The sequence below is a fragment of the Lissotriton vulgaris genome, chromosome 5 (assembly GCF_964263255.1).
Source record: "Lissotriton vulgaris chromosome 5, aLisVul1.2, whole genome shotgun sequence".
NCBI classification, from domain to species: domain Eukaryota; kingdom Metazoa; phylum Chordata; class Amphibia; order Caudata; family Salamandridae; genus Lissotriton; species Lissotriton vulgaris.
This window is the reverse complement of record NC_141693.1, coordinates 1,599,445,306-1,599,470,459: the sequence shown is the minus strand read 5'-3', so window position 1 is coordinate 1,599,470,459 and position 25,154 is coordinate 1,599,445,306. Positions and strand designations below refer to the sequence as shown.

The 25,154-nt window shown below is 43.8% G+C and overlaps 2 protein-coding genes across 4 annotated transcripts in view; one reads left to right on the top strand and one right to left on the bottom strand.

Annotated features, from left to right (window-relative positions):
- The window catches only part of GMPR2 (guanosine monophosphate reductase 2), a 320,471-nt gene that overhangs the window by 211,553 nt on the left and 83,764 nt on the right, over positions 1-25,154 (bottom strand). The window contains exons 1-2 of one of the 3 annotated variants that reach the window (XM_086923733.1): positions 10,645-10,865; positions 6,867-7,030 (exon numbers count right to left, since the gene is read on the bottom strand). In XM_086923733.1, coding sequence (XP_086779859.1) covers positions 6,867-6,953 — 87 coding nt within the window. In that variant the 5' untranslated portion in view covers positions 6,954-7,030; positions 10,645-10,865. Of the gene's footprint in view, positions 1-6,866; positions 7,031-10,644; positions 10,866-25,154 lie in introns of those variants that run through there. The other 2 variants (XM_086923735.1, XM_086923734.1) reach the window with 2 other exon arrangements.
- Positions 10,994-25,154, top strand: part of NEDD8 (NEDD8 ubiquitin like modifier) — a 145,117-nt gene continuing 130,956 nt past the window's right edge. Inside the window, exon 1 of the mRNA XM_086923737.1 lies at positions 10,994-11,213. Within this exon, the coding sequence (XP_086779863.1) occupies positions 11,196-11,213 (18 nt within the window). The 5' untranslated portion in view covers positions 10,994-11,195. The remainder of the gene's footprint in view (positions 11,214-25,154) is intronic.

The following is a 25,154-nucleotide window of genomic DNA, read 5'->3' as shown; positions in this document are numbered from 1 at the left end:
CATACTGGTGTCCCAATGGGTGTGAAACAGTACACACTAAATAATATACATTACTATGGCTACAAAATATTTTAGGAGAATGGCCCTGGGTCACAGGGTACTTTAACTCCCTGGACTCTGCTACGGTTATTGAGCATTAATCCATATTGGATCCAGTAATATCTAGTAACCTCTTTCCCATATCCAGAATAATCACCATACTCTGAACCAACAGTAGCTGGTGCTCCTAATGTATCCAGAGATGGGGGGGATGGGCAATACTGTTTTCACAACTCCAGGAGAGTGCATGGATAAGCACTTGCAAAGATATAGAGGGACATGAACAATTGAGAACATCTTTGGCAGATTCCTTGTCCTACTCCCCAATACTGCTAGACTGTTTACCTGGTGTTCCTGTTTTTCATTTTCATTTTTTGTCATTTTATTTGTACTTATTTTCCTCAAGCCTCTTGAAATGTGCCTTTGAATATCTTTCTTGATTCAAGGGATTGGCTCACAGGTGTGCTTGTGGGATTGGCTGCCTACAGATTCCACAGCACACCATGAAAGCTATTATGATTCGGAATTTTCATGTTCTTGGTTTTATGTTTAGTTTACACCGGAACCTGAAATTTGAAATGGTTTTCCTGACCGAGGTAGATAATTGCTACTGAGAAGACAATGCTGTTGAAATTTCATATCAGCATACCATGAAGGAGCAGATGTGAGTCTTGTGAATGATGAAAGAGCCGCAGATTAACACTGCTTGAGCCATTTTCCCCAATCCAGCCTGCCTTTTACCCTCGCCTATTTCTATATCAGATTAACAAAATGATATGTCAGCATTCACATGTCCGGGGGGTCCTTGCCGGTTAGCGGACCCTGGTGGGGGAAACATCTGAGACTCTTTGTTTTCCTTGTCTACTTAAGGGGTATCAGCAAATTAATGTGTACAGGTGCAAACATCACTTTTCACTGTACTGCTTTCTGGAATGTGGGGATTGTCAATCTCTACTTAAAATACTGTATCATTACATCCCACTGCCAGTGCAGCTCTTCATATATTGTCACCTTTCCTGTAGTTTTATTCCTGTGATTGTAATTATTATATAATGGTGTGTTGTATATTTTGATGGTATTATGGGCCTCACCATTGAGAGCTTTATCGTGTTGAGGTTAAAATGAGGGGGTTTGACTGGCCTGTGTTCCTTAATTTTTAAATGGGATACACTGGCGAGTGTTACATTTATATATTTATTTATATTTTCCAATACTGTGCAAGACATGTTTGAAATTTGTAAAGTTCCCCATAGATCGTGAGTCGAGGTGATTTATGTCAGTGGAGGCTGTTAATAACCATTGGTAGCTCAGGAGGCTTACCATTTATCATTTAAATGCATGTTGTACCAGTTCTTGTACAGTTTAGGTCTGGCTTGGTAGCACTTTTATCTGCAATGCATAATGTTACCAATTCTTTAAAATACACATCGAGTGGGCTTTGGCTCCACTAAGAAGACTATTACCCCTCACCACATGCTATTGGCTGTTTTGTATATCATTCTATTGTATACGAAGTGTTTGCATGGCAATGTATGAGGGACTATCTGAAAAATACACGCAACCTACACACATTCAATTCTTTATCTCATACATGCATTTTATGGATTTAGAGGTCGAGCCTCTGCCAGCAGCGCCCATGCGCTGATCTGCGAGGCTTCTTGTAAGTACTCTATACTACTCCATGTGGGTCTGACTCCTCCCACAAATAGAATTGGCTTTTGCGTGTGTCTTTCACTAATGAAAGCAGGCAAATGGCTAAAGGCGGGTGCATGTCCCACCTTCTTTTTTAATGTTTATTCCCACTGCGTTTTGCTCTCTGGAGCTAGCAGCGGCGTGCAGGGTGACATCTGCATTCCTCGCGGGTCAGGTAACACACAATGCGCCGTGCTTTCGCTTGTTAAGAGTTGTGACTTCCTGATATATAATGTTACAAGCAAAGAGCGACCTATGAACGCGATAGCAGTGAAAGGAGACGGGAGAGCTCACAACATTGGCTGCAGGCAGCTGCCAGGCCACCTTAACGTTAGTTGATGCCCTAAAGCACACTCTTGGTTTGTATGGTCCTCTTTCGTCATAGTTAGGGCTACTCTGTGCCTACGCGTGTTGTACAGGAGTTGAATAACTGGACGTGACATGGTGGAGTCTAACGGTTTCCAGAAGGCTCCCAATATTATGGTCACCGGTGAGAATGTGCTCCTTCGGTACTAATAGCTGATGGTATTGCACTAGTTCACAGTAAATTGTGTTTGACTGTGCGTAGCTGTTGGCATGGAAAGGATGGGGCTGCATCGAATTCCTGTAGATAGCAGTCCAGTATACTGCACAAGCTCTTACGTGGACAGGACGGCACAACGGCGTAACCCCACGGTTATCCCAACTCTGCAAAATATTTGTAGTTACGTTTTCTTGATACTGGCGTCATTCAACTGCATGGTAGCCAATTAACTGCAGACAATCTACCATTTTTGTTGTTGGTTGATCAGAAAACAAATCTGCAACCTTTTGAAATCAAATTATTTCATATTTATGATATGTTATCAGAATTTGGAGAGCATGGCATGGCTTCCTAGCGGCCAGGGCTGTGCGTCCACCCCTGTGCTTGGCTTTCTCATTGACCAGAGTGGAGATTAAAAAGAGTATTGATGTGTTGAGAAATGTGACTGGGAGTCTGCCGTGGGGTGTGTTTGGCCCAGGTCCTTGGTGCATGTTGTATGTCTGATTCCCTTGGTGCTTATTACGCTGTGAAGTTTTTACTTTCTATGATGAACGATCGCTTTGTGGCCCTGTTATGTATGGGTGTTTGCTCGCAATTATTTTAGTCTTTACATTCCGATTTTGTGTCTTATTGAATAACCCATGAGTATTTTTTGTTATCCTGTTGTGATGATTAGCCATAGCCTGGCAGCTAATCTTGTACTCCTGTGTTAAAGTTCGGTAATGTCTGGCTAAAAGTGTTCTGTTGGGTCCGTGAATGTTGGGTTTGGTCTTTGCGCTTGGCATTATTAGATGCGCTTGTATCAGTTTTATTTTGGAATTAGAATGATGTGTAATGTGCATGAGTGTTCAGTCAAGTGTGTTTAATTGGTTTCATTAATATTTCCTACGTTTTCCAGGTGCAAGCATTGTGGTTGGCTGCGTTGGAGTGTTTTATATAATCATCTCTGTACTTTTTTAGAGTATCACATTGATAACTGTATGTTATTGATGCTTTGCGTGATGGTACAATTAGTAGTATTAGGATTGGTTGTATAGGACGTGGTTACGTTGTTGGAGTTTATTTCAAGCCAAGTTGCAGTATTAAGCCAGCAATCACATTCGAAAAATTGTGGGTATTCATATAAAATTCAGCCTATAACAATTCAGTGATCCATACTTTTGAGTTCACATTTGTTAAAACATTACGGTTGAGCTCATTGATTTGATATAAAAAGGCTTTGTACATGAGCAAAGTATTCCAAATATCTCTGGCTAAACACTTATAAGGTCCCAAAGGCGAGACCTAGGGTGGGAAGAAATTTAATTATAATTAATTAAATATGTCAATTAATTTATTGGTATCTATTTTGAATAAATTGTTAATTATTTTTTATTGGTAATTAATTCTTAATTGATAATTAACTTTTATTAATTGATAATTATGTGAATAATATTAATTTGTTTTCTGTAGCGGGTTGTGGGTTTATAGGGGAATAGGGTGGGAAGTAATTTAATTATAATTAATTAAATATGTTAATTTATTGTTAATTTTTTTGAATACATTGTTAATTAATTTTTAATTGGTAATTAATTAATTCTTAATTGGTAATTAATTTGTATTAATTGATTAATTGAAAATTATGTGAATTATATTAATTTATTTTCAGTAGAGTGGCAATAGTAAAATTTACCCCTATGCTATCCAACGCTTTCCCTACTGTTGCACTCACTGGCGTGGGAATAGTACTTTTTACCCTATGCTATCCAACGTTTTCCCTACTGTTGCACTCTCTGGTGTGAAAATAGTAATTTTTACCCCTACGCTATCCAAGGTATTCCCTACTGTTGCCCTCTCTGGAGTGGGAATAGTAATTTTTACCCCTACGCTATCCAACGCCTTTCCTACTGTTGGACTCTCTGGAGTGGGAATTGTAATCTTTACCCCTACGCTATCCAACGCTTTCCCTACTGTTGCACTCTCTGGAGTGGGAATAGTAATTTTTACCCCTACGCTATCCAATGCTTTCCCTACTGCTGCACTCTCTGGAGTGGGAATAGTAATTTTTACCCCTACGCTATCCAACGCTTTCCCTACTGTTGCACTCTCTGGAGTGGGAATAGTAATTTTTACCCCTAGGCTATCCAACGCTTTCCCTACTGTTGCACTCTCTGGAGTGGGAATAGTAATTTTCACCCCTACGCTATCCAACGCTTTCCCTACTGTTGCACTCTCTGAAGTGGGAATAGTAATTTTTACCCCTACGCTATCCAACGCTTTCCCTACTGTTGCACTTCCAGGAGTGGGAATAGTAATTTTTACACTCCCGCTATCCTACGGTAATAATATTGTGTATTTTTTATTAATATTATGTTAATATATATATATATATATATATATATATATATATATATATATATATATATATATATACATATATATATATGTTTTAACATATATGATTGTATGGTTTTTTTATAAGTGAAATTAATTATTTAATAATTTTAAGGTAATTTAAGTATTTTTAAGTATATTTTAGCTATTTATTTTTAATATTTTTTTAATTTTACATTATTTTTAAGAAATTCGATATTTTTACAAAGTATATATTTTTAAACGATATTTTTGGGTTCGATATTTTGGTACTTACCTGTTTGTAGATAGGAATTCGATATTTTGTCTGTCGATATTTTGGAATCTATATTTTGGGTAGTCTATATTTTGTCCCTCGATATTTAGTCAGTGATCCCTACAGGACATGTTCACTCCCATTACACCAAAAGCCATTAGAAAAGCAATTGATGACACGAAACCATTGCTTTACTATGCAGATCCCATTATTAGCTCACTTGTTAAAAAACATAAATTGACTGTCATCCCACACAGGCTCCAAATTATTAATGTATCGGTCAAGCCAATTCTCCGGAACATGCGCAAATTTAGAGGGACATAGGCAAACCACTGTTGAAAGTACTGCCACTAGCTACATAATCTCAGTAACTAGATACTACTGCAAGCTCACTGAAATGCCAAGGGCCTTTATTTAGGCTTTGACTTTCAGTGAGTAGTGGGGTTGAATACTCAAGGCTTACTCTTGTCTCGCTCAGGCTGCGTGTGTATCACTCACAATAATTCGATTGTGCATAGGTTCGTACACGAGAGACAACCACCGGGAACTACCAGAGGAGGGATACCATACCACGGCACACCGCCACAGAGGAGACGCACCCGTTCCCTTAAAGCAGCACAACGGATGGATCCCCTCCCGGCTTCCGCCTGATACGCACCCGTATTCAGAGTGCTAAATACTCGAAGACTATCACCTACCAATAAGGCGGAACTTAACGAGATAAAGTGCTTCTTGCACGTGACCCTATTGGATATACACTTCCATACCAGTCACAAATCTGATTCTGACTAACATAGTGAACGCAACCACGAGGTCCAGACTAATTTCAACCCATACATTTGGAGTTGAACTTTAAGCCCTGAAGAGTCGTGTTGACTCAACTGTACACGACGAAACACGTGTCGGCTATTTGTGACATTCCTCAAGTCTGGAGAAAATAAACCAACATCTTGCTGTGACAAGAAACACACAAAAGAATCTGCTTCTGTTCATTAATTTTCATCTATCATTGTACTTTATCTGTGATAACTTATTGTAGTTGCGAGAGCATAGCTTTGTAATTTTGCCTAGTCTTTTGACTTTTTTAGACGGTTAAGGGTGTTTTCCGCCTGCTCTTCACGCACTACACACCAACCATCTACATCACATACTGTAACGTAAAAACTGAGGCAGTGCGCCCTTGAGTTCTGAATCTCCTAAAAACCCCCTTTCAGTTCATTTCAAATAGTAGGGTTGAATACTCAAGGCTTACTCTTGTCTCGCTCAGGCTGCGTGTGTATCACTCACAATAATTCGATTGTGCAATTCTTTTATTTAAAAAAAAGACTTCAGACTTTTATTACTACAAAGGAAATAAGCCTAGTAACTTTAATACGTTTTTTGTGTCATCAACACCAGTACCCAACTGTGCATATTAACGGCCTTACTGATGCATCACAAAAAAGATGTACCCAGTACGTCTTTAAACAGATCAATGGTTTGGGCACAAGTCAAGTGCCCATCCAATATATGTACTATACAACACTGCCGCTAAATTCCACTATAGTTTTTGAAAGGACAAATTGACCTAAAACAATGTGTCCTATAGACTACTTTTTCTGTCTGAAATCAATCAAATTCTTTTATTTTATATTTGCATATCAAAATCAGTTTTTTATATGTTATACATTTAATTACATTTCATAAACATTTGCACCTTATACCATCCTAAAAATCCACTAATACATTCTGTGATTTATCTATTTCAACTTGTCATGCAATCTTCATCCAGTCATACCTCTAACATACAACCTATCTACACGCTCTCCCTTTCAAAATCAAAAAATAATATTTTCCTTCTCTTAATCACAATCAACAGCCATGGGATATCTTAAGCAAGTTGTTAAGAACTTTATATCTTTTTGAGAGAACTCCTAAGGCTGAGCGAAGAACTGATCCAATATATGTACAACATTAGGTGCAATATGTCCTTCAGTAAAATCTTTGATTGTCAAGAATCTGTACCTCACTACGCGACTTGAGAGTGCTGCGTTTAGGTCGCAGTAGCACATCCTTGAAGTCCAGCTTTATGTCGTTATCAATGCGTGGCATGTTGTTGTTATTCTCTTGAACGTTGCACAACACTTATTGAGGACTAGCAATTCCAGGAAGACCTTGAACGATGGGACCTACAATATAACAGAGAAAAGTTGTAACAATCAGCCTGTAGATAACACACATGCTATGTAAACGTGATCATCTGCATGCAGCGCACTGACTACTTTCTGAAAAATCTTTTTATTCGATTTTTCACATGAAACCAATCAAGGAAACAGAGGATTCAAACCAAAAACAAAACAGGCTTACAGTGTAGGCATTGTGTCCTCCCAAACATAAAGCATTGCGGCACGAGAAGGAACATTATGAGGCTCCCTTCTACCAGGAGACCAGTGGCACCTAGCCACACAATCCCTCCACCTGGTCTCCTCATGCCACCCTGGTCTCATCCCACTATCAACATTTGTTGTCCTGCACTGACTACTTTCAACACACTGATGACTGCATGAGGCGCAATGAATATTTACTACAAATGGTGCACTGGTGACCAAAACCAATAACAAGCAGTACAACTGATGACTTGCAGAAGTGGTAGTTCTGAAGACACAAAATAAGCAACGTGTTGATGGCCTGTGGGTGTGAAAAAGCCCACAGCAAATGATGTGCAGATAGCAGAGTGCCCCATGCAGCCAGCCAGTCTACTTTCAATAAACATTGCTGACAACATAAAGCAAGTGGTACAATTGCAGACTTGCAAGAGACAGTATACTAAAGCTTTAAAGCAAACAGCACTAGGACAGCACCCTGATAACTCACAGGAGGCACACCTTCGTGAAGCCCTGGCAAGGCAGCGTATCTTCCTATGGTTTTAATAAAAATATACTCGTTGGATGTGGTACACTGACTCTACAGGTGTATAAGCCAGCAAATTCATAGTGAGCTGAGACAGCAGTAATCCTGGGGTGTGGCTTAGCCTAAGAGCCAAAGTATGAGCTGAGCCATCATAAGAACTTCCATGTAAGTCGTTCCAAAAACGTCAAGTAAAAATAAGATAAAGACTGTTTAAAATGTCTTTAAAAGTTATTTCTGTAAAATGTGTGATTTACTTTAGTACATTAGGTCGTACCTCTGCATCGAATTACATGTATTAAAAGTAATAGTTTTCATATCCTGGAAACATTCTAGCCCCACCTAAAATGTACTGAAGACGTTTCAATTAGTGAAGCAAGTTATGTCAGTTTCTTATATCAACTGTACACATGCCCAGTTGTTATTATTCATGGAGCAAAATTATTGTCTGGTATAACGTATAAAATTATGGCTTTTGTATATTGCATATCCTGAACTGACTTAGTTCAAGTGCTCTCAAACCGATCAGTCATGAAAAGGGGGGGCCGAGTAAATTAAAATAATTTGTTCAAGTGGGAAGCTGACACCTGAGCCCAGGATACCTAGTTATACGTTGTGCATGTAACCACTGCATGACTGTCCACTTCTCTGTCTGGTTTAACAGCAAAACACAATGGCTTGTGCTACATTTTTCATAAGCTAATATTACAAATACACTATTTTAAATAAACATTTCACGTTAAATGAATCTAAACATACATGCATGTAATGAAAGATAGAAGATAGATAAATCGACAGATAAACGTAGTCATTCTAGAACAAAGGAACTGCAAGAGAAGGCAGAGCATGCTATTTTTTGTTAACATTATGCATTTCCACTCACAGAACTAGGTTATGAGAGACTCAATACCTCAATTATGGCAATTAAATAGATTAGCAAAGCAAAATTGCAATTTCATGCTCTGCATTGGAACACAAATGCCCTGAGAAAACGTTCAAGCAGGAAGGAGTACGTTTTGACTTTGGCTTAGCAGTTTCTGGATCTTAAAACCTGCATCAGAGGTAAAGAACCAGTGGTGCTGGAACAATTTTCAGGTGGGAGTGCTGCCATCAACGTTACATCACAGAAGTCATAGGAATCTGTTGAAATGATGGATGGTAGCCGAGTGTAAACCAATGTAGATGATTATTAGGCATGTTACAGGATGGTAGTTACAAGTAGATTAGATGGTAAAGTTAGTTCATGGATAATTCGTAGCCCCACCAGGAGCTGCATCTTTGCTGCTCAGCCCACTCTCTCCAACTGTCATTCCTCCAGTCCACCAGGCACACCAACATTCCACACAGTCATCATGCATTCCAACATTCCAAACACACACTCATGCATACTGGTTGGACAGCAGTAAATGTAAGTACAACACAATCCAAGCGCCACAGAAAGAACAAGTGCAGCAAGTGAGTCACGACCATTCAGCAGGTAAGTGTGTGGAATGTAATCAGTGGTGCATTTTGGCGCAAACTGTTCTGTTGCATATATATTAATGATTCATGATGGGGCAGTGCACGGTCATTTACAGACAGCACATTTTTCATTGAAATGGCCACTAAATGTTCATAAATGTACAGTTTTACTGCTAAAACTAGACAGCACACAAAACGAAAATGTGTGGACATCAGGTTTTAGCTAATAATTATAATTTGCACATCAAGTAAAGTATCATGATTTGTTTTGATCATATTCAAAATCTTTGCTTCTACTACACTTCAGAATTACAAAAACAGTGCTTATGTTGTGCTTCCTTAAGTGCAGGTATATTTTGCAATGTTTGTACATACATGTATCTAAATTGTATTGTGTTAGGAAAAAACCTTCCTACAGCCTTTCGTGTTACACGCAGCAAGTTTGAAATATAGTTTATTTTTAAAAAAATAATCTCACTTTGTAGTCGGAAAACAAAAAAGTAAACACCAATTTTCATGTTAAAGAAATAAGCAGTGGTATGTGGTTGAAGCGTCTACGTAAAGACGTAGTGGGTTTGATGTTCAGCCCTCATCAATCCCATATTGGACATTTTTGTCTAGGGCTGATGCACCTGTTGGCATTAGTGGGCTTCGCAATTTTAACAGGCCTGCAAGTACTGCGTTTGTTAACGTATGAACACTTAATATCGGAGTGCCCCTCTGTGAAGTGTTGCACGATAAAGGCAGTGTCAGCGGCAAATATTCGCTAAGGGGCTGGCTAGTGCCCTGCTCCTTAGGTCCACAACTTCTAATGATGCACGATGATTCCATGGGAATGCTAACAAATCACAGCAAGATACAATTATGATTGACACCTAATGGCATGTTTACAAAGTTGACAAAGTTGACAGTCCCCAAAAGCAGAGGGCAAATGGCCATGGCCATGGCCTCGTGGCAAATGGCTTATCAAATACTTACCCAAGGAAAGGGGTGGTATGAGTAAATCCAAGGTTCAGTAGAAGAACAATGGAGATTAATGTACGCGTACAAATAACGTTCTACGTCACTACCTAATACGTTTACAAGTTTTTTGTATTTGCCCAAACGTAAGCTATAATTGAGGAGGGCGCGTGGATCTCCTTGCAGTCCTAATAATAAAATAAAGAACTCTGCGCCCCGAAAGCCTTAGCCTATACATATTGGAGGATCCTAACGTGTTATATTAAAAAAATAAAATAGCGAGTGTTATCCTAGCATTCAGTAGACGCCTGCTGGGATGTTTTTCTATATTTAAAAGCATGTGATTCTTGTGAACTCTGACAGTTGGGTAAACAGATATTATTTTATCACGTATACATGAATACTAATTTGCTGCAAGCAAGGCTCATTAAGCATAGCTAACACAGGAACAAGGGATAATCGTCACGTCACCTACAATTCTGTTGCTGACACGCGCCTCTCAATCAATCTTTCGAACTCGAGGCATGCGTTTTTATAATGGCAACGGGCACAGACGTGGTGAACGGTAGGAGGCAGCCGTGAACCTCACCCCAAACCGCCGGTTAAAAGATGCGCAAAAGTCCGGAACCAAATGTGACAGGCCTGACGTCGTCAATGTGTCATGGGCATATAAATACGTAAATGAAGTCTGCGCATGCCTGCGCGCGTGCGGTTCAACCCTCTCTCTGAGCAGCATGCGCTGTTCGGTACCCAACGGGAAAGTGAGAGCGACGTAACCCTGGCCAAAAGTCTCTGGGAGATGTGGTCCACGAATAATTCCGATTCTGTTAAAGGCTGGGTGGGAACTACGTCGAAGGACGGGAACTGTAGAATATCGTAGTGCATCCGTTGTTTAGTCAACCGTAGTGCGCAGTGACGCGTTTTGCTTGGTGTCAGTCTCCTTGTGGTGGAAGTGAGGCAGATGTCGGTGCGCGGGTGCTCCCAAAACACGTGAGACTGCGGTACCCCATTACTTAACGGTGGAAGATGCTGGTCAAAGTAAAGGTGAGGACTCCTGGCAGCTGCATTTGGCGGTAAAAGTTGGGGACAAGGAAGAAAATTAACTACCCTTTTGTAGAGTTGCTTTTGAAGAATTCACATCTTGTATTTAAATAGATTCAGGTTCATGGTTCGTGATGTACTGTTGTCTCCAGTGGCACTGAGTTTGATATTGTGTTCTTGCCTTCTATGGTTTTACCCTACCTCTTCCAATCTCCTGTTTATTTTTGTAACTTTCTATATTGTAACATTTCTCTTATGTAACGTAACTGATTCTATTTCAGGACAGGAGGCTCCGATTATGCTAGTCTCATTTCTTTATTTAGAAATGCCCAGCAGCCATGTAAAAAACCACATTACCCAGAAACACTTGGGTGATAACCATAGAGTCTGCACTATAAATAGGTATGTAGACAATCCCACTTCCTCTTTCTTTGCTGCTCCGTAGCCAGTTAAGTGCTCTCTTACCTTACTATTGTTATAATTGCTCTGGTGTGTGCTTGTATTGCTGCATTGTTTGTGCCTTGTAGTGCGCTCTGCTTGCGCTTTTTGCCGCGTTTGGTTTTGAAAGCTCCGTTTTTCATTATCGGCGTAACGTGGCTGGGAGCGAGGGTTCTCCTTCCAGGGGCCGGGCGCTTTGTGCCTGTGCTCTTTCAAGCTTTGTGGAGTGGAGTTGGGGGTCCCGACGGCCTCGCGCTGCTCACGCGAGCTGTCCTGCTTCCTGAAGGCAGCCGGTTATCGCGCATGCGCGTTCTTGTATTTCCGGCGCTCCGTGTTTTCCTTTCACCGGAGCTTCACTGAAGGACGTCCTTCGCGACGTTAACGCCCACAGCCTTCAGAATTGACCCCTTTGACGCCGGAGTCTGGCAAAAGTCTCCGGCTGTAACAATTTGCATAGGCTTTGCCTAGAGTGACGTTTTTGTGTGACAGCGAGTCCTCCCTCCACTCTTTACTGTTATTGCCAGTGGTTTATTCTGCTGTTTTGACTTGCTGTGAGGGTTTTTTCACTCCCCTGTGAATTTTGCCTTTGGCATTATTTATTATTGTCCTTCCTCTATTTGTGGGCATATTTCACGATACTCGTGCATTATGAGTGAATATTATTATTACGCCTCTGAAGCGGCACTTGACCAAATATGCCCAACAGCAGGGTTGGGTCCCTGTGGCTAAAAAGTCCTCTTCTTCTTCTCCAAGTAATCCGCATGCTTCGGACTTCAGAAAGTTGGCGCAGTCTTTGTCTTCTGCCAAGCCTGCTACTATTGTGGAGGATGACGAGAGTGATGATCAGCAATCCTCTTCGTCTTCTGATCCCGCTCCTCCGCCTCCAAAGAAGAAAAAATGTAAGGAGCATTTTGTTGATGCACCATCACACCCTCCAGTTCTCACTTTCGAGCCTGCGGACATTGTCCATCCCCAGTCCACTGCATGGCTACCGTCCCCTGCGGTGACGGAATACGTTCAACAACACATACGTCAGCCATTCGAGAAGGAGGTACGTGCCCGCCTCCGTTCTGAATGCCCCCGGCCTGACCTGGCAGACCACCTGGCTGAGACTCCTGAGGTGGATCCCACCATGATAACTTATTTACGCAAATTTGCGAAGGATCCAAAGAAAGGTCTCGACAGGTCCTGGCGTGCCTGCCAAGACAAGGTTCTAGATCTCTTGGGGCCACTCACCAAGATGTTAGATCTTGGCTTTCTGGCAAAGAGTACCAACAGGATGGTTGACCCTGATGAACTCATTGAATGGGCTCAGCGCGCCATTTGCCAGTTGGGCAATGCCAACTGTGCATTCTCTAGCGAGAGGCGCCGTTCCATCCTGCTCAAGCTAGACCCTAAGCTGGCAGAACTGGCGACATCTGAGTCGGGCCCTGCTGCCCAGGGTCTGCTTTTCGGGCAACCCTTCTTAAAATAATTGACCAATTTCGTCAATACTTTCAGTGGTCTGGATAAAGCCCAAGCATCTCTTCGCCGGACCTTTCGTCCGGTTTTCAACAGGGCCGGAAGAAGTAGGGGACGTTCCTCCGGCCGTGGTCATCAGCAACCCTCCCAAAGGGGGTACCAGTCCCAACGAGGAGGCCAACAAGATTCGGGCTACACCCAGCGTTCCAATTTCTATCCATCAAGGAAAGGCCGTGGCCAGTATAAAAAAGGACGTTCCGGTGGCTCCTCCGGCGGATATCACGATTCCGCCACTTCAGATGAGAATTCTTCCTGCATGCAGTGTTGTTCTGGGGGGCAGGATTCGCCTTTTTCTACACAATTGGCGATCAATCTCCAGCGATGCATGGGTGCTGGAGACGGTTCAGGGCTTCAAACTCGAGTTCTATCAGCCAATCCGTCAGTCCCATCCTCCTTTTCCCCTCTATTTCTCAAAGCAAAGTCAAGAGTTCATCACAGAGGAACTCAGGTCTCTGGAATTGAAGGGGGCAATTGTGCCGACCGTGCGCCACCCTCAGGGTTTTGCCAGCTCAGTCTTCCTGGTGGAGAAGAAGGGAGGGGGATCGAGGTTAGTTCTCAATCTGAAGGAGTTCAATGCGGGAGTAGTTTACCGTCACTTCAAGATTGAGGGCATCCATCTGTTGAGGGATCTCCTGCGGGAACAGGATTGGATGGTCCGACTGGACCTCAAAGATGCTTACTTCTCTGTTCCCATTTTCCCTCCCCATTGCTGCTTTCTGCAGTTTCAGTGGCTGGGAACTTGGTATCAGTATCAGGTTCTTCCCTTCAGCCTTTCGTCAGCACCATGGTGCTTCACCAAGCTGTTACGTCCGGTTGTGTAGTCCCTCCGCAGTCGCGGGGTCCGTTTGATCATCTATTTGGACGACATCCTCCTTCTGGCGGATTGCCCTATCAAGCTGATGATGCATCTGGAGTGGACTGTCGACCTTCTTCAGTCTCTCGGGTTTTTAGTGAATGTTCCCAAATCTGTACTACTTCCTACTCAAGTGATAGATTTCTTGGGGTTCCAGATCAACTCCCTCACTTGTCAACTTCTGTTGCCTCGTCAGAAGATTCGATACATCAAACGGGAATTGAATTCCGTTATCTCGAGTCCGACAGTGTCATTGAGATCGTTAGCTCGAGTTGTCGGTTTTTTGGCGTCTTCACTGCAAGCGATATTTCCTGCTCCACTGCACTTCCGTGCTTTGCAGCGGCTGAAGATTCAGCATCTTCGGCGGGGCCTTCGTTATTCCGACCACATTCCTCTCTCGGAGGAAGCGAAGTCGGAAATGATGTGGTGGCTGGATCACTTGGAGGCCTGGAACGGCAGGGCTCTTTTCGGATCCTCTCCAGAGATTGTGATCGAGTCAGATGCCAGTCGTTGGGGCTGGGGGGCCCGCTGCGGCCCGATCTCGACAGGGGGACGATGGTCTCCGCAGGAACTTTCACTCCACATAAATTGTCTGGAGTTACTGGCGGGATCGTTCGCGATCAAGTGTCTGTCTCCTCTTCAGTCCCGCTGCTGCATACTTCTCCGGATGGACAATGTATCAGCAGTCCGATACATCAACAAGCTGGGAGGGACTCGGTCGAGGTTGTTGGCGGAGATTGCCAATGAGTTTTGGCACTATTGTCTTCAAAACAAGATCAGTTATTGCGGAATACCTTCCTGGTTGTCGCAATCTTGAGGCGGATTGGAACTCCAGGTATCTGAAGGACTTCAGCGACTGGAGACTCCATCCACGTGTGTTCCGCCAGCTCCTCCGGGCTTGGGGTCCTTGTCTGATCGACCTCTTTGCGTCCCGTCTCAACACCCAACTTCCCCGGTTCTTCAGTTGGAGACCAGATCCGGAAGCTCTGGCAACGGATGCTTTCCTTCAACCGTGGCCGTCCTCCCTATGTTATGCGTTTCCCCCGTTCATGATGATCCCCAGGGTTCTGGCCTATGCGACACGCTTTCAGGCGGAGTTAATTCTGATTGCTCCTCTGTGGAGGGCTCAACCGTGGTTCCCTTTTCTCCTGGAAATGGCATGCGCATTGCCATTTCTTCTTCCTCGGAAGCAGAATCTCCTGTTAGATCTGCTTCAGAATCCGCATCCCCTGGTTCAGTCAGGCTCTCTCCTTCTCCTGGCATGGCGGATTTCGGGGAACGTTGGGCGGTGTCAGGCCTTTCTGCGGACGCTTCCAGATTCCTGACCCACGCCTGGGCCCCAGGTACTCACAAACGTTACAGAGGTTCATGGAAACTTTGGAGTGATTGGTGTGCTCAACGGCAAGTTGATCCGACATCAGCTGATGTCTCTTTGATTGTCAATTTTTTGGCTTCTCTTTCTTCTTCTTCTGGTTTGGCGTACCGTACAGTCAACAACTTCCGTTCCGCAATTTCGGCGGGCCATCTTCCTGTAGATGGGAAAACTGTGGGGGAACATCCTCTTGTGACTAAAGTCCTTAAAGGTATTCGAATGGCTACTCCTCCACGTCCCAAATATGTTTCTTTATGGGACGTATCGGTTGTCTTACGTTTTTTGGAAGCTTGGCCGATCAATTCTTTGTTATCTCGAAAGCAACTTTCGGCCAAGCTTACTATGTTGCTGTGTTTGCTTTCCTGCAAACGGATTTCAGACGTTTGCGTGTTAGATCTTGCTGGACGCAGTTTCACACCTGAAGCGGTTACATTTCACCTTTCCAGGCGCACTAAAACTAATACTGAGGTTATTTCTTACCCTTCTTTTCCTGCTCGTCCCAACCTTTGTGTTGTTCAATGCCTTAAGGATTATGAGGTGAGTACTTTGCTTCTTCGCTCTGACATGCAAGGTCAATTGTTTATTGCATTGCAAAAGCCCTTCCGCCCCGTTACTCCTGCCACATTGGCTCGCTGGGTACGGTGGCTTATGGGGGAAGCGGGCATTGATGTTTCTGTGTTTGGTGCTCATTCTGCTCATGGGGCCATGGCCTCTAAAGCTTTTTCATTGGGAGTCACTTTGTGGGACATTATGAAAGCTGCTGATTGGTCATCAGATTCTGTTTTTAAGACTTTTTACTTTAAGCCTTTTGCTACTGTTGCTTCTGTGGTGTTGGATGAGCTTTGAACAAGCATAATCTGAGCCTCCTTCCTGAAATAGAATTCAAAATTTGCAAACATTTGTGACAAGAATTTTCAATTCTATTAAGGACTAGGAGGCGAGGATTATCCCACCCGTTGTTTATACATTGTATTTACTGACCAATGGTTATGCATTATTTTGTTACGACAGTTTCTATTGCCTTGTTTTCTTTCCCACCCTTTCTCTACATGTTCCTCTATATGCTGGACGTGTATTACGGCTTTGTGTCTCTTTTCAGGATCAGATCCCAAATGACGTGCCTACAGTGCGACGTGGATGCTCCTGTTTTCTTCTTTGAAGATTATTCCTGGTTTCTGCCGTCAGCTGTTGCTGTTTTGGAACTTTCCATCATTTTCCCTGGACTGGGGTTTGCTTTTGCATTGACTTTTTGAACTGTTTGCTGTTTCCTGGATTTACTCCTCACCAAAGAAAGAGGAAGTGGGATTGTCTACATACCTATTTATAGTGCAGACTCTATGGTTATCACCCAAGTGTTTCTGGGTAATGTGGTTTTTTACATGGCTGCTGGGCATTTCTAAATAAAGAAATGAGACTAGCATAATCCTCGCCTCCTAGTCCTTAATAGAATTGAAAATTCTTGTCACAAATGTTTGCAAATTTTGAATTCTATTGTACAGCGCTCTAACACCTCATTGTAAATTTGTAATATTTTCTTTGCTTGCTGTGTTTGATATTGTGTTCTTGCCTTCTATGGTTTTACCTTGCCTCTTCTAGTCTCCTGTTTATTTTTGTAACATTCTATTTTGTAACATTTCTCTCATGTAAAGGAATTGGTTCTATTGTACAGCACTCTGACACCTTTGGGTAAAGTCTGCGGTATATAAAAATGCATTAAATAAACTGAGAGGGTGTGGCCTTATGGCCGGAGCTGCAGACCCACGTTGATGGAGGGTCCCGTTCTACCATCTAACATCACCAGAAAGGAGAGTTCTGACAGCCTTGGTAACATGAAGGTCTGATGTGGGCCTTGCGTGATAAAAATCTGAAAACATGCCAAGATAACTAGCTTTCCTCAGTAGTAAATAAAGGCCCCAGGGCCCACTATGCATGCAGGCTTACAAACACACGTTTTTGTGCACCAAAATAAACAAGATGAAAATAGGCCTTCAAAAGAGTGTTTAGCTTCACTGTCAGCTCACCAGACCAACACCCACACACACACACACACTTACCCTGGTACACGTGGTATAAGCTTCCTGAAAACATTGCTAAAAGTATTATTTTTTTAAACATAGCTTGCTCAAGTTCAAACAGCAACCTTTGGCAATACTCTGCTCCTATCATTAGGTCCAGCACGGGCAGATATGAAGAAATGTACGTAACCAACTGTCTCTGTTTTAGAAATGCACATGACCAACTGTCACAGTTTAGAAATGTACATGACAACATGTCCTTTTTAGGAAAGAAAACAAGATGTTCACTGTTCAGAAGCGTCCAAAACAAAATGTTCAGTACAGGTGTCCTTCCGGTGTCCTGGAACACTTGTGGTCAAACCGCCTGCACAGAATAAGGCGTAGGCCAGTGTCACCGGAGAACCTTAGTTCCTCAATTTGAGGTATAACAAGACCCAACCGTCAAATTTGAAGTCAGACCTTTCCTGCGGGTGCCCTGCTGCATGAGCGTGGAAGGATCTCTCGGCTAGCCGAAGACTATCTGACTTGGGACGTCGACGCCTCACTCAGGTTGTGGATCTCCCAGGGCAGATAGCCCATCTCTCTCTCTCTAGATCTCTGACCCTTCAACTATCTCTCTTCATAGATATATTCCTGTAAGATAGGCTCTTTTTAACATAGGTAACTGGCCTCACTCTCAGCTGTCTCCAGACACTGAATTAGTAGCAAAATGTTGTATCTTAGCTAACTCTAATTGCGCCCTCCTTGCCCTGCCCTCACGATTCAGGGCTCTGATAGTAATGTGCAATCTATAACAATGGACCTGTGGTAGATGGTTGGCCCATAGACAGTTGGGTTCTATATTCTTGTGCTCAGTAGGGTAGAATCTTTGATCATCTGTGTTTATGTTTTTTAATACATTTCATTCCAGTATTACTTTGAGATATTTTGAGCATTAGTCATCCTGCATTTTTACCAGACAGAGCGAAGTCTGGGTCATATTTAGAAAACGACATTGTTGCTTGAATTGATATGCATTTAGCTCTTTGTTTGTTAATTGAAAAATAAAGTGCCACTCCAACTGGAACGTCTGGTATCTTACATGTGTATTCCTTCTCTTACTCAGTGAAATGCTGTGTTGGTGATGTGCGAATTTTAGCCACACCTAAAAGTGGTGACCACTGACCGAAGGGGTCAAGACCTTCCCCTTCACACGTGGCGCCCAACTACTTCATCGTACCTGCCTGATCCATTCTGAGGAGGAATTCGGTGGTCTTCCACGAACCGCATTGGGTGTCCCAGCCGCAGCCTCTTGCCTAACATTGGTGAGTCAAGGAACGTTTTATTTTTTCCCCCTTGAGTCCCGGTGTTGGCTACTTGGCTGTGTGCGGGCCCCCTGTGCCTGGTTCTGGGCTAGACTCCTGACCCCCCCCCCACAGAATTGCACATGGTCACGATCCAAGAACCCTCTGTGCCCCTCAGTGGTCACATTTTCCAACTTGTCATTACGATTTTCATGTCAATGGTTCTGCGCCTCATTTTTCTCTCACTTATCTGTTCTTAACAATTGCTGTTGTGGTTTGTGGTTTGTCGGTGTCAGACAATTCTCTCTCCGTCGGTTCCAGGCCGAGGAGAGCGCCTCTGTGGTTACTTCTTTGCTGTCAACTACCCCCAGGTTTATGATCCCTCTCGACAGTTTCAGTCTGTGAGCTGGGTGTGGTCCGGACATTACAGGTCCTGACTCGGGTTTGAGACCCACCCTGCCCCTTTTCTGTGGGCAGGTTCCTGATCCCTCTTCCAAGTCGAGTCTTGGGAGCTGGGTGTCCCCTGGAATTATCCAGGGTCGGAGGTTCTAGGTGCTCCACTGGGGGTCGTTTGACTCTGACTTTCACACTCTGGCATCCTTGCCACCTGCCTTTACCATTGGCTACTTCCCTTCACTCCTTTGCTAAAATACTACACTGTCTTCTTTCCTTTTTTTCATCGTCATGCCATAAATAATTTCTCTTTTCTCCTATTTCAATTCACTACATACCGTGCCCTTTCTACTTCTGCTTTTTTCACCGCCTTCAAATCCCCCACCCACCCCTCCCTTCACTCCACTTCTCAGCTTTACTGTCCACCCCTCCTCAATGCGGCCTCTGCCTTCGCTTTACTTTCCTCCGGACCTATTTTTACACGGTCTGGCTGTATTATTGTACATTTCCCTGCTGCTCCTACGGCCACCCAGCCAACGCCCACGGACCCAGCGCCCCAGCCAACGCCCACGGACTTCCTGCCTTTCACACCAGCGGCAAGAGGAACTGCTCTGTGCCATCTGTGGTTCATTCCGCTCATCGCGGACTCACTTCCTCCCCTGGCGCAGCAGCGCCACTCTGCCTCACAGCTCCCCCGAGCCCCCACCCTTCCTTAACATTTAACTCTATACATGTTCTCTCGCTCCTCTTTTTTCCTCGTCCATGTTCCTCCTTCATTCTTTTTTCTCACTGCCACTTCAACACTACCCTCTCTCCCTATCCATACCTACCTCTTTCATTCACGGCACCCTGTTCTTTCCCTCCCTCCCTCTTTCCCTCCCTCCTCGTAACATTTAACATTGCTGCTGTCATTGTTTTTACACTGTCTCTCTCTCGCTCTCCTGCTATTGCATCTCTACATTGCTGACGTTCATTCTTTCGCTCACTAAATACTCCACTCCTTCCTTTGCCACCATTGGTACTTCTGACATCTCTGTTCTCTCTTCTTCCATGATCTTACTTATTCCATCTCTGTTCTTCCATTACTGGAATTTCATACCCAGCCCGTGGATATCTTCAGGTCGTTGATCACATTGTCAAAAGGTGACATTTCATGTCTTGATCTTTGCTCTGGTCCTCAAGTAGTGAAATTTATTTTCTACATCTTTCTTTTCTTTCATATATTGCTCATTGATCTGATCTTCAAGTTCTGAGATTTAATATCTACATTGTTCTTTTATATCTTGATGATTCATCTGTTCGTCTACATCGTTATAACTTCAGGATGCATCCTCTGTATGTCATCAGTATTTATTGTTCTGTCATCATGTTGTTGATTATGTACTGTGTTGATTATTGACCTTCTCAATTTCATGTTTTGTTCATTTGCCCTGCTCTATGTCACATGTGCTCTTGCATGCATGTGCTTTGTGTAAGTAGCAGCTGTGCTTAGTGACTACAACACCAACTCCCTTCCCTGTGACCCATTGTTCCCTTACTCATCTATCTGCCTTGTCCCTAACCTACGTACAGTGTACCACACGCCTTATAAATACCCCATTCCTCGCACGCCTCATTGGCCACATTGCCTTTCCCGCATTGCCCATTATTGTGCCAATCATTTGCTTCACAATTGATTGCCAACAGGAGGGAATAAGTCATTCATCCTCCCCTACCTCCCTACATCCCTCGCCTACACCTGACATGCCATACACCTTCTTTTCGTAATGTCCAGCAGCCCACCACCTATTCAACATTTTACTATTCAGTTCTTTCACGATAGACCTGACATCATCCACAACTCTGCTACTAACGAATTCACTCTCCTTACTGACGGCTACCGCACCATACTAGCAGCCGCCTGGACACTTCTCGGCGCTGATTTTACGCCAGGCACCCATTATTTTTTTTATATTATTTCACTACTCTCCCCTTACATACATTGTATTGAAAGCATTGACATACAGTTAGTGGGCGTTTGTTAATGCTTTATTTATTTGGACTGCGCGAAAGTGGTTATAGTAACATGCACATGATGTGCCCTAGTTCATGCTGATAATTTTACAAACAGCCCGTGCCCCGATGAACTCAGCAATTTTCCGAAGGCTTTCGGCCTTTGGGGGCTTTGGGGGCTCTGAGCTCTGACCCTGCTCTGCTCCGCACTGACTCTTCCCACACAGGAACTGGATGCGACTTTTTTTGTTAAAAACACCCGAGTACTTCACTGGTCTTTAAAAGACCATTCACTTTTAACGAGGCCTTGTTTTTTGAATGGCTTTTTCTCACCCTATAAATACTTATAACACCAATCCAGAGGCGATACTTACTCTGTGAGCAATCACCATACCTGTGGAGCAGGGCATCGCCACAAAATGTGCTAGTATTTTCCCGGTTTTACATATAAATACAGACAAAGGAAAACTTGTTTTCCGTCTGTATTTATATGTAAAAATCAGTTTAAACGAAAAACCGGGAGCCTTATTTATCGTTAATGACAGAAATGTCCATATTGTTTCAAATATCAGATACTCGCCCAGGTCTAATCTTGAAGTTAAATCATATTCTGCACCCTCCCTGGATCCCTATAGTGTCTTTCTTCACTCAAGGTATCTACGCCATCACTCTGGCTCTCTCTGTCCACCATACATTTATTTTCTCTCTTGCCTGCAAAACACACAAGATGATGGACGGAATGTTGCACAATGGCAAAACATTCACCCCCAGTCACAGATCTGGGTTTAATCCATTGTTATTTTGCTCACCAAGCCACCCCTGTTCAGACATGGCCATATGCAAATCAGTCTTGACCCTGTGCCTCATGGGAACAGTCCAGCCCGAACTGCCAAGACATGTCTTCCCTTGACCGGAATCAAGCATCTTGAGACCGGTTTCTGGCTATCAGCCGTCTTCAGCCAGGATAGCTTGACTCCAGTGGCGTAGTGAGCAAGGCACCCACGTCTGGGCATACCCTTCCCACATAGGGTGAACAGCAAAACACACAAGATGATGGATGGAATGTTGCACAATGGCAAAACATTCACCCCCAGTCACAGATCTGGGTGTAATCCATCGTTATTTTGCTCATATCCCAGTAATATATCTGTCATCACCCCCAAAGTATTCCTCTCAGCTACTTGAACTCTTGCCTATCCCCTGTACTCTCTACTTCACTCCTCATAGATCGTCTCTATCGTTTCTCTAGATAGTCACTCAGTTACTCTTTGCTTCATCACTAATTAAGTAACCCCTGCCTTTTCTCCACATAATCTTCCTTCATTCTTTCCAGGTGTTTCTGCATCAACCTCTTCTCATGAACTCTCTCTCCTTCGTTTCCTTGAGAAACTCCCCACCAGCCCTTGCACCCGCTATGTTATTTTTCTATCACTCAACATCCCTCGTGGTGTCTTCTCCATTCTTGACAGTTACTCATTTCTTCATCCCCACATATCAACCATGTATCCCTCTTCAGGTGAAGTTCGACTTCCCTAGATGACAGTAATCTCTCTTGCATTCTCCCCATATGTTTCTGTAATCACTCCCCCTTCCCCCCTAGGTGTTCTCTCTCCATCTTTCCACACTATTTGTCACCCCCTCTAGCACCATTCTTTCCAACCAGTTTTTTGCTCTGCTGGCCTCTATCCCGGCATATTCCCTTTAACCATAGCCTTTTGGCATTCCCCCCACTCTGATAACTTCTTTTCCTTCAGGGACTCTTCTTCACTCTCCCCCTTAAGGAGCTCCCCATACTCTTGGAGCATTCTTCTCTGTTATCCTCTTCAGTTTCCCCGCTTTCTCTTGGTTACTTTTCTCCACCGCCCCCATTTATAAGATGTCTCTTGTCCCTCCCATGAACCCTTCAACCCCATTCAGTGTCTTTGCTACCCTCAGGTACCCAGTATTCAAGCTCGCAAAGTGTTTTTCAATATTCCACTCAGGTGTCATACGTTTCTCAAAACCCATAATACCCCATTCTATGGCAGTGCCGGAGGCTCCAATTATGCTTTCTCCATAATTACTACTCCAAAACAGCAGCTAATAAAAAAACAGTAAAATAGTAAACACAACTACATTTCCCACAAGGCTTTGAACCACGCCTCCTCAACAGCCCACCAATAGTGCACAGGCATAACCTACAAAACAGTCAAGATAAGTGCCTCTCTTTTTTCACATATATGTAAATTAGTATCGATATTGGTATTTGAATGTGATTTTAGTGCTCTGTTATAGCTATCTGTTCTGGTTTGTTGCAAGGCTTGCCAGATCACTGCATGCTCTCTACGGGTGGTGTGACCGTTGTTCGGTCCCTGTCCCTCCCTCCCGCTCTCCTGGGTGCATGTTGCGCTCCCCCTTCTAAAAAAGAATTGCCCTTTTCTCTTGTCCCTTGTGCTTACACGCAGCCGTTTATTGGGTGGCAGCCCCTACTGGGAGCGAAGTCGTGTGTAGCCCAATTGGGCTACATGCGCATACCTTTGACGACGCGTCTCTCTCGCTCATTGTCTCGCAGTCAGCAACATAACGGTCAACATCTTGCTGGTTCCTCCTCCCCTGGGCTGTAATAATAGGGGGAGGGTTGCAGGCAAATGCGACTTGGGGCAACTTTATGCATGCAAATCTGCATTTTTATTGAGTGGAGGTTTTTTCTCATAAAACCTCACCATTTTTGGAACTTTCATTAGATTATTGCTTTGTTACCTGCTACCAGGTCATTGCTCCAAGTGACGCCCTGCACAACTGAGTCTCCCAGGGCTGTAATAATTATTTTATCAGGGTCTATTCCAATCAGGGCTGTACTGAAACCTGCCCTGGCAAAGAGTTCGGAAGGCCCCGGGGGGAGAGTTTGGGCGAGGGGGTGCTAGTGGAAAGCTTTATGCCGCCTTTGTTGCAGGGGGCCGTTATTGCAGCAAGGCTGCAAAAACGACCCCCACTAACAAAAACTGCGCCCAGGGGTTTAAAACCAGCCCGAACCTGGTGGCTCACCAGGGAAATGCCCGGTGTCCACAACAGCCATTCTGGCCCTGATTCCAATCCCCCTCCTTTCCACACTTGTGATCCTTGCTTCCCTCTGGGGACTTCAGATTTCGAGGCTTACCCCTGCTTGCAACCATGTCTTACTACAAGACATTTGAGCAAGGTCTGGAGGCTTATGAGCCTAATGAGGACAAAGATTATTATTATGAGGGCCTTGTGAACGTAATTGACCATTTGGTCCTTTGACAAAGCACTTACCTTGGCCCCCCAACTCATTTCTAAACTCTTGGAGGAGCTTTCGGGACCCCCTGCTGCCCTTCCCCTACCCCTCCAATGGGTTCCTCCCAGCCCCCTGCAACTGATTCCACTTGGTCGCATTCAGATGCCTATAATAAGTTGTCCCAGGGTGTTTTTAGGTGAACACATCTATAGTGCTAAGAAGCATTTGAGCTCTCCAACTCCAATGACTTCCCCTGACACTGTTACAGATACTGACACCACTTCTTCCTCTTACCAGTCACAGACTAAACAGCCTAGGAAACGCAAACGTTCTTCCCTCACTCAATCCACTCTTCTCTCCCTCCCCCCTTCACTTTTGAACCCACAGATATCCACCCCAGGTCCTGGGATTGGGTTCCGGCTCCTGCAGTTGCTAGGCTATATGCAACACCACCTCTGAAAGAGCTTTCAAAAGGAGGTCCAATCCAGGCCAAGTGCCCTAGGCCTGACCTTCCCAATAAAACTGCTCTGACTTCGTACATTGACTCCACTATGCTTAGCTTCCTTAAGCAATTCAATAGAGACCACATGAAGGTTATAGACGGAGCCCCTAGAGGTTGTCGGGATAAGTTGCCCAGCCCCCTTGGCAAAAATTCTAGAGCTAGCCCTCCATGCTTAGGACACAGGAGCCCCCATTCATCCAGAAGACCTTGTGGGGTGGACCCAGAGTGCTATTTGTCTATTGGGCAAAACCAACTGTGCCATAGCTCTGAACATTGCAAATCAGTGCTGTTGGGGATTTACTTCCAGTTAGTCGAATTGGCAACAGCTGAACCAGGCCCC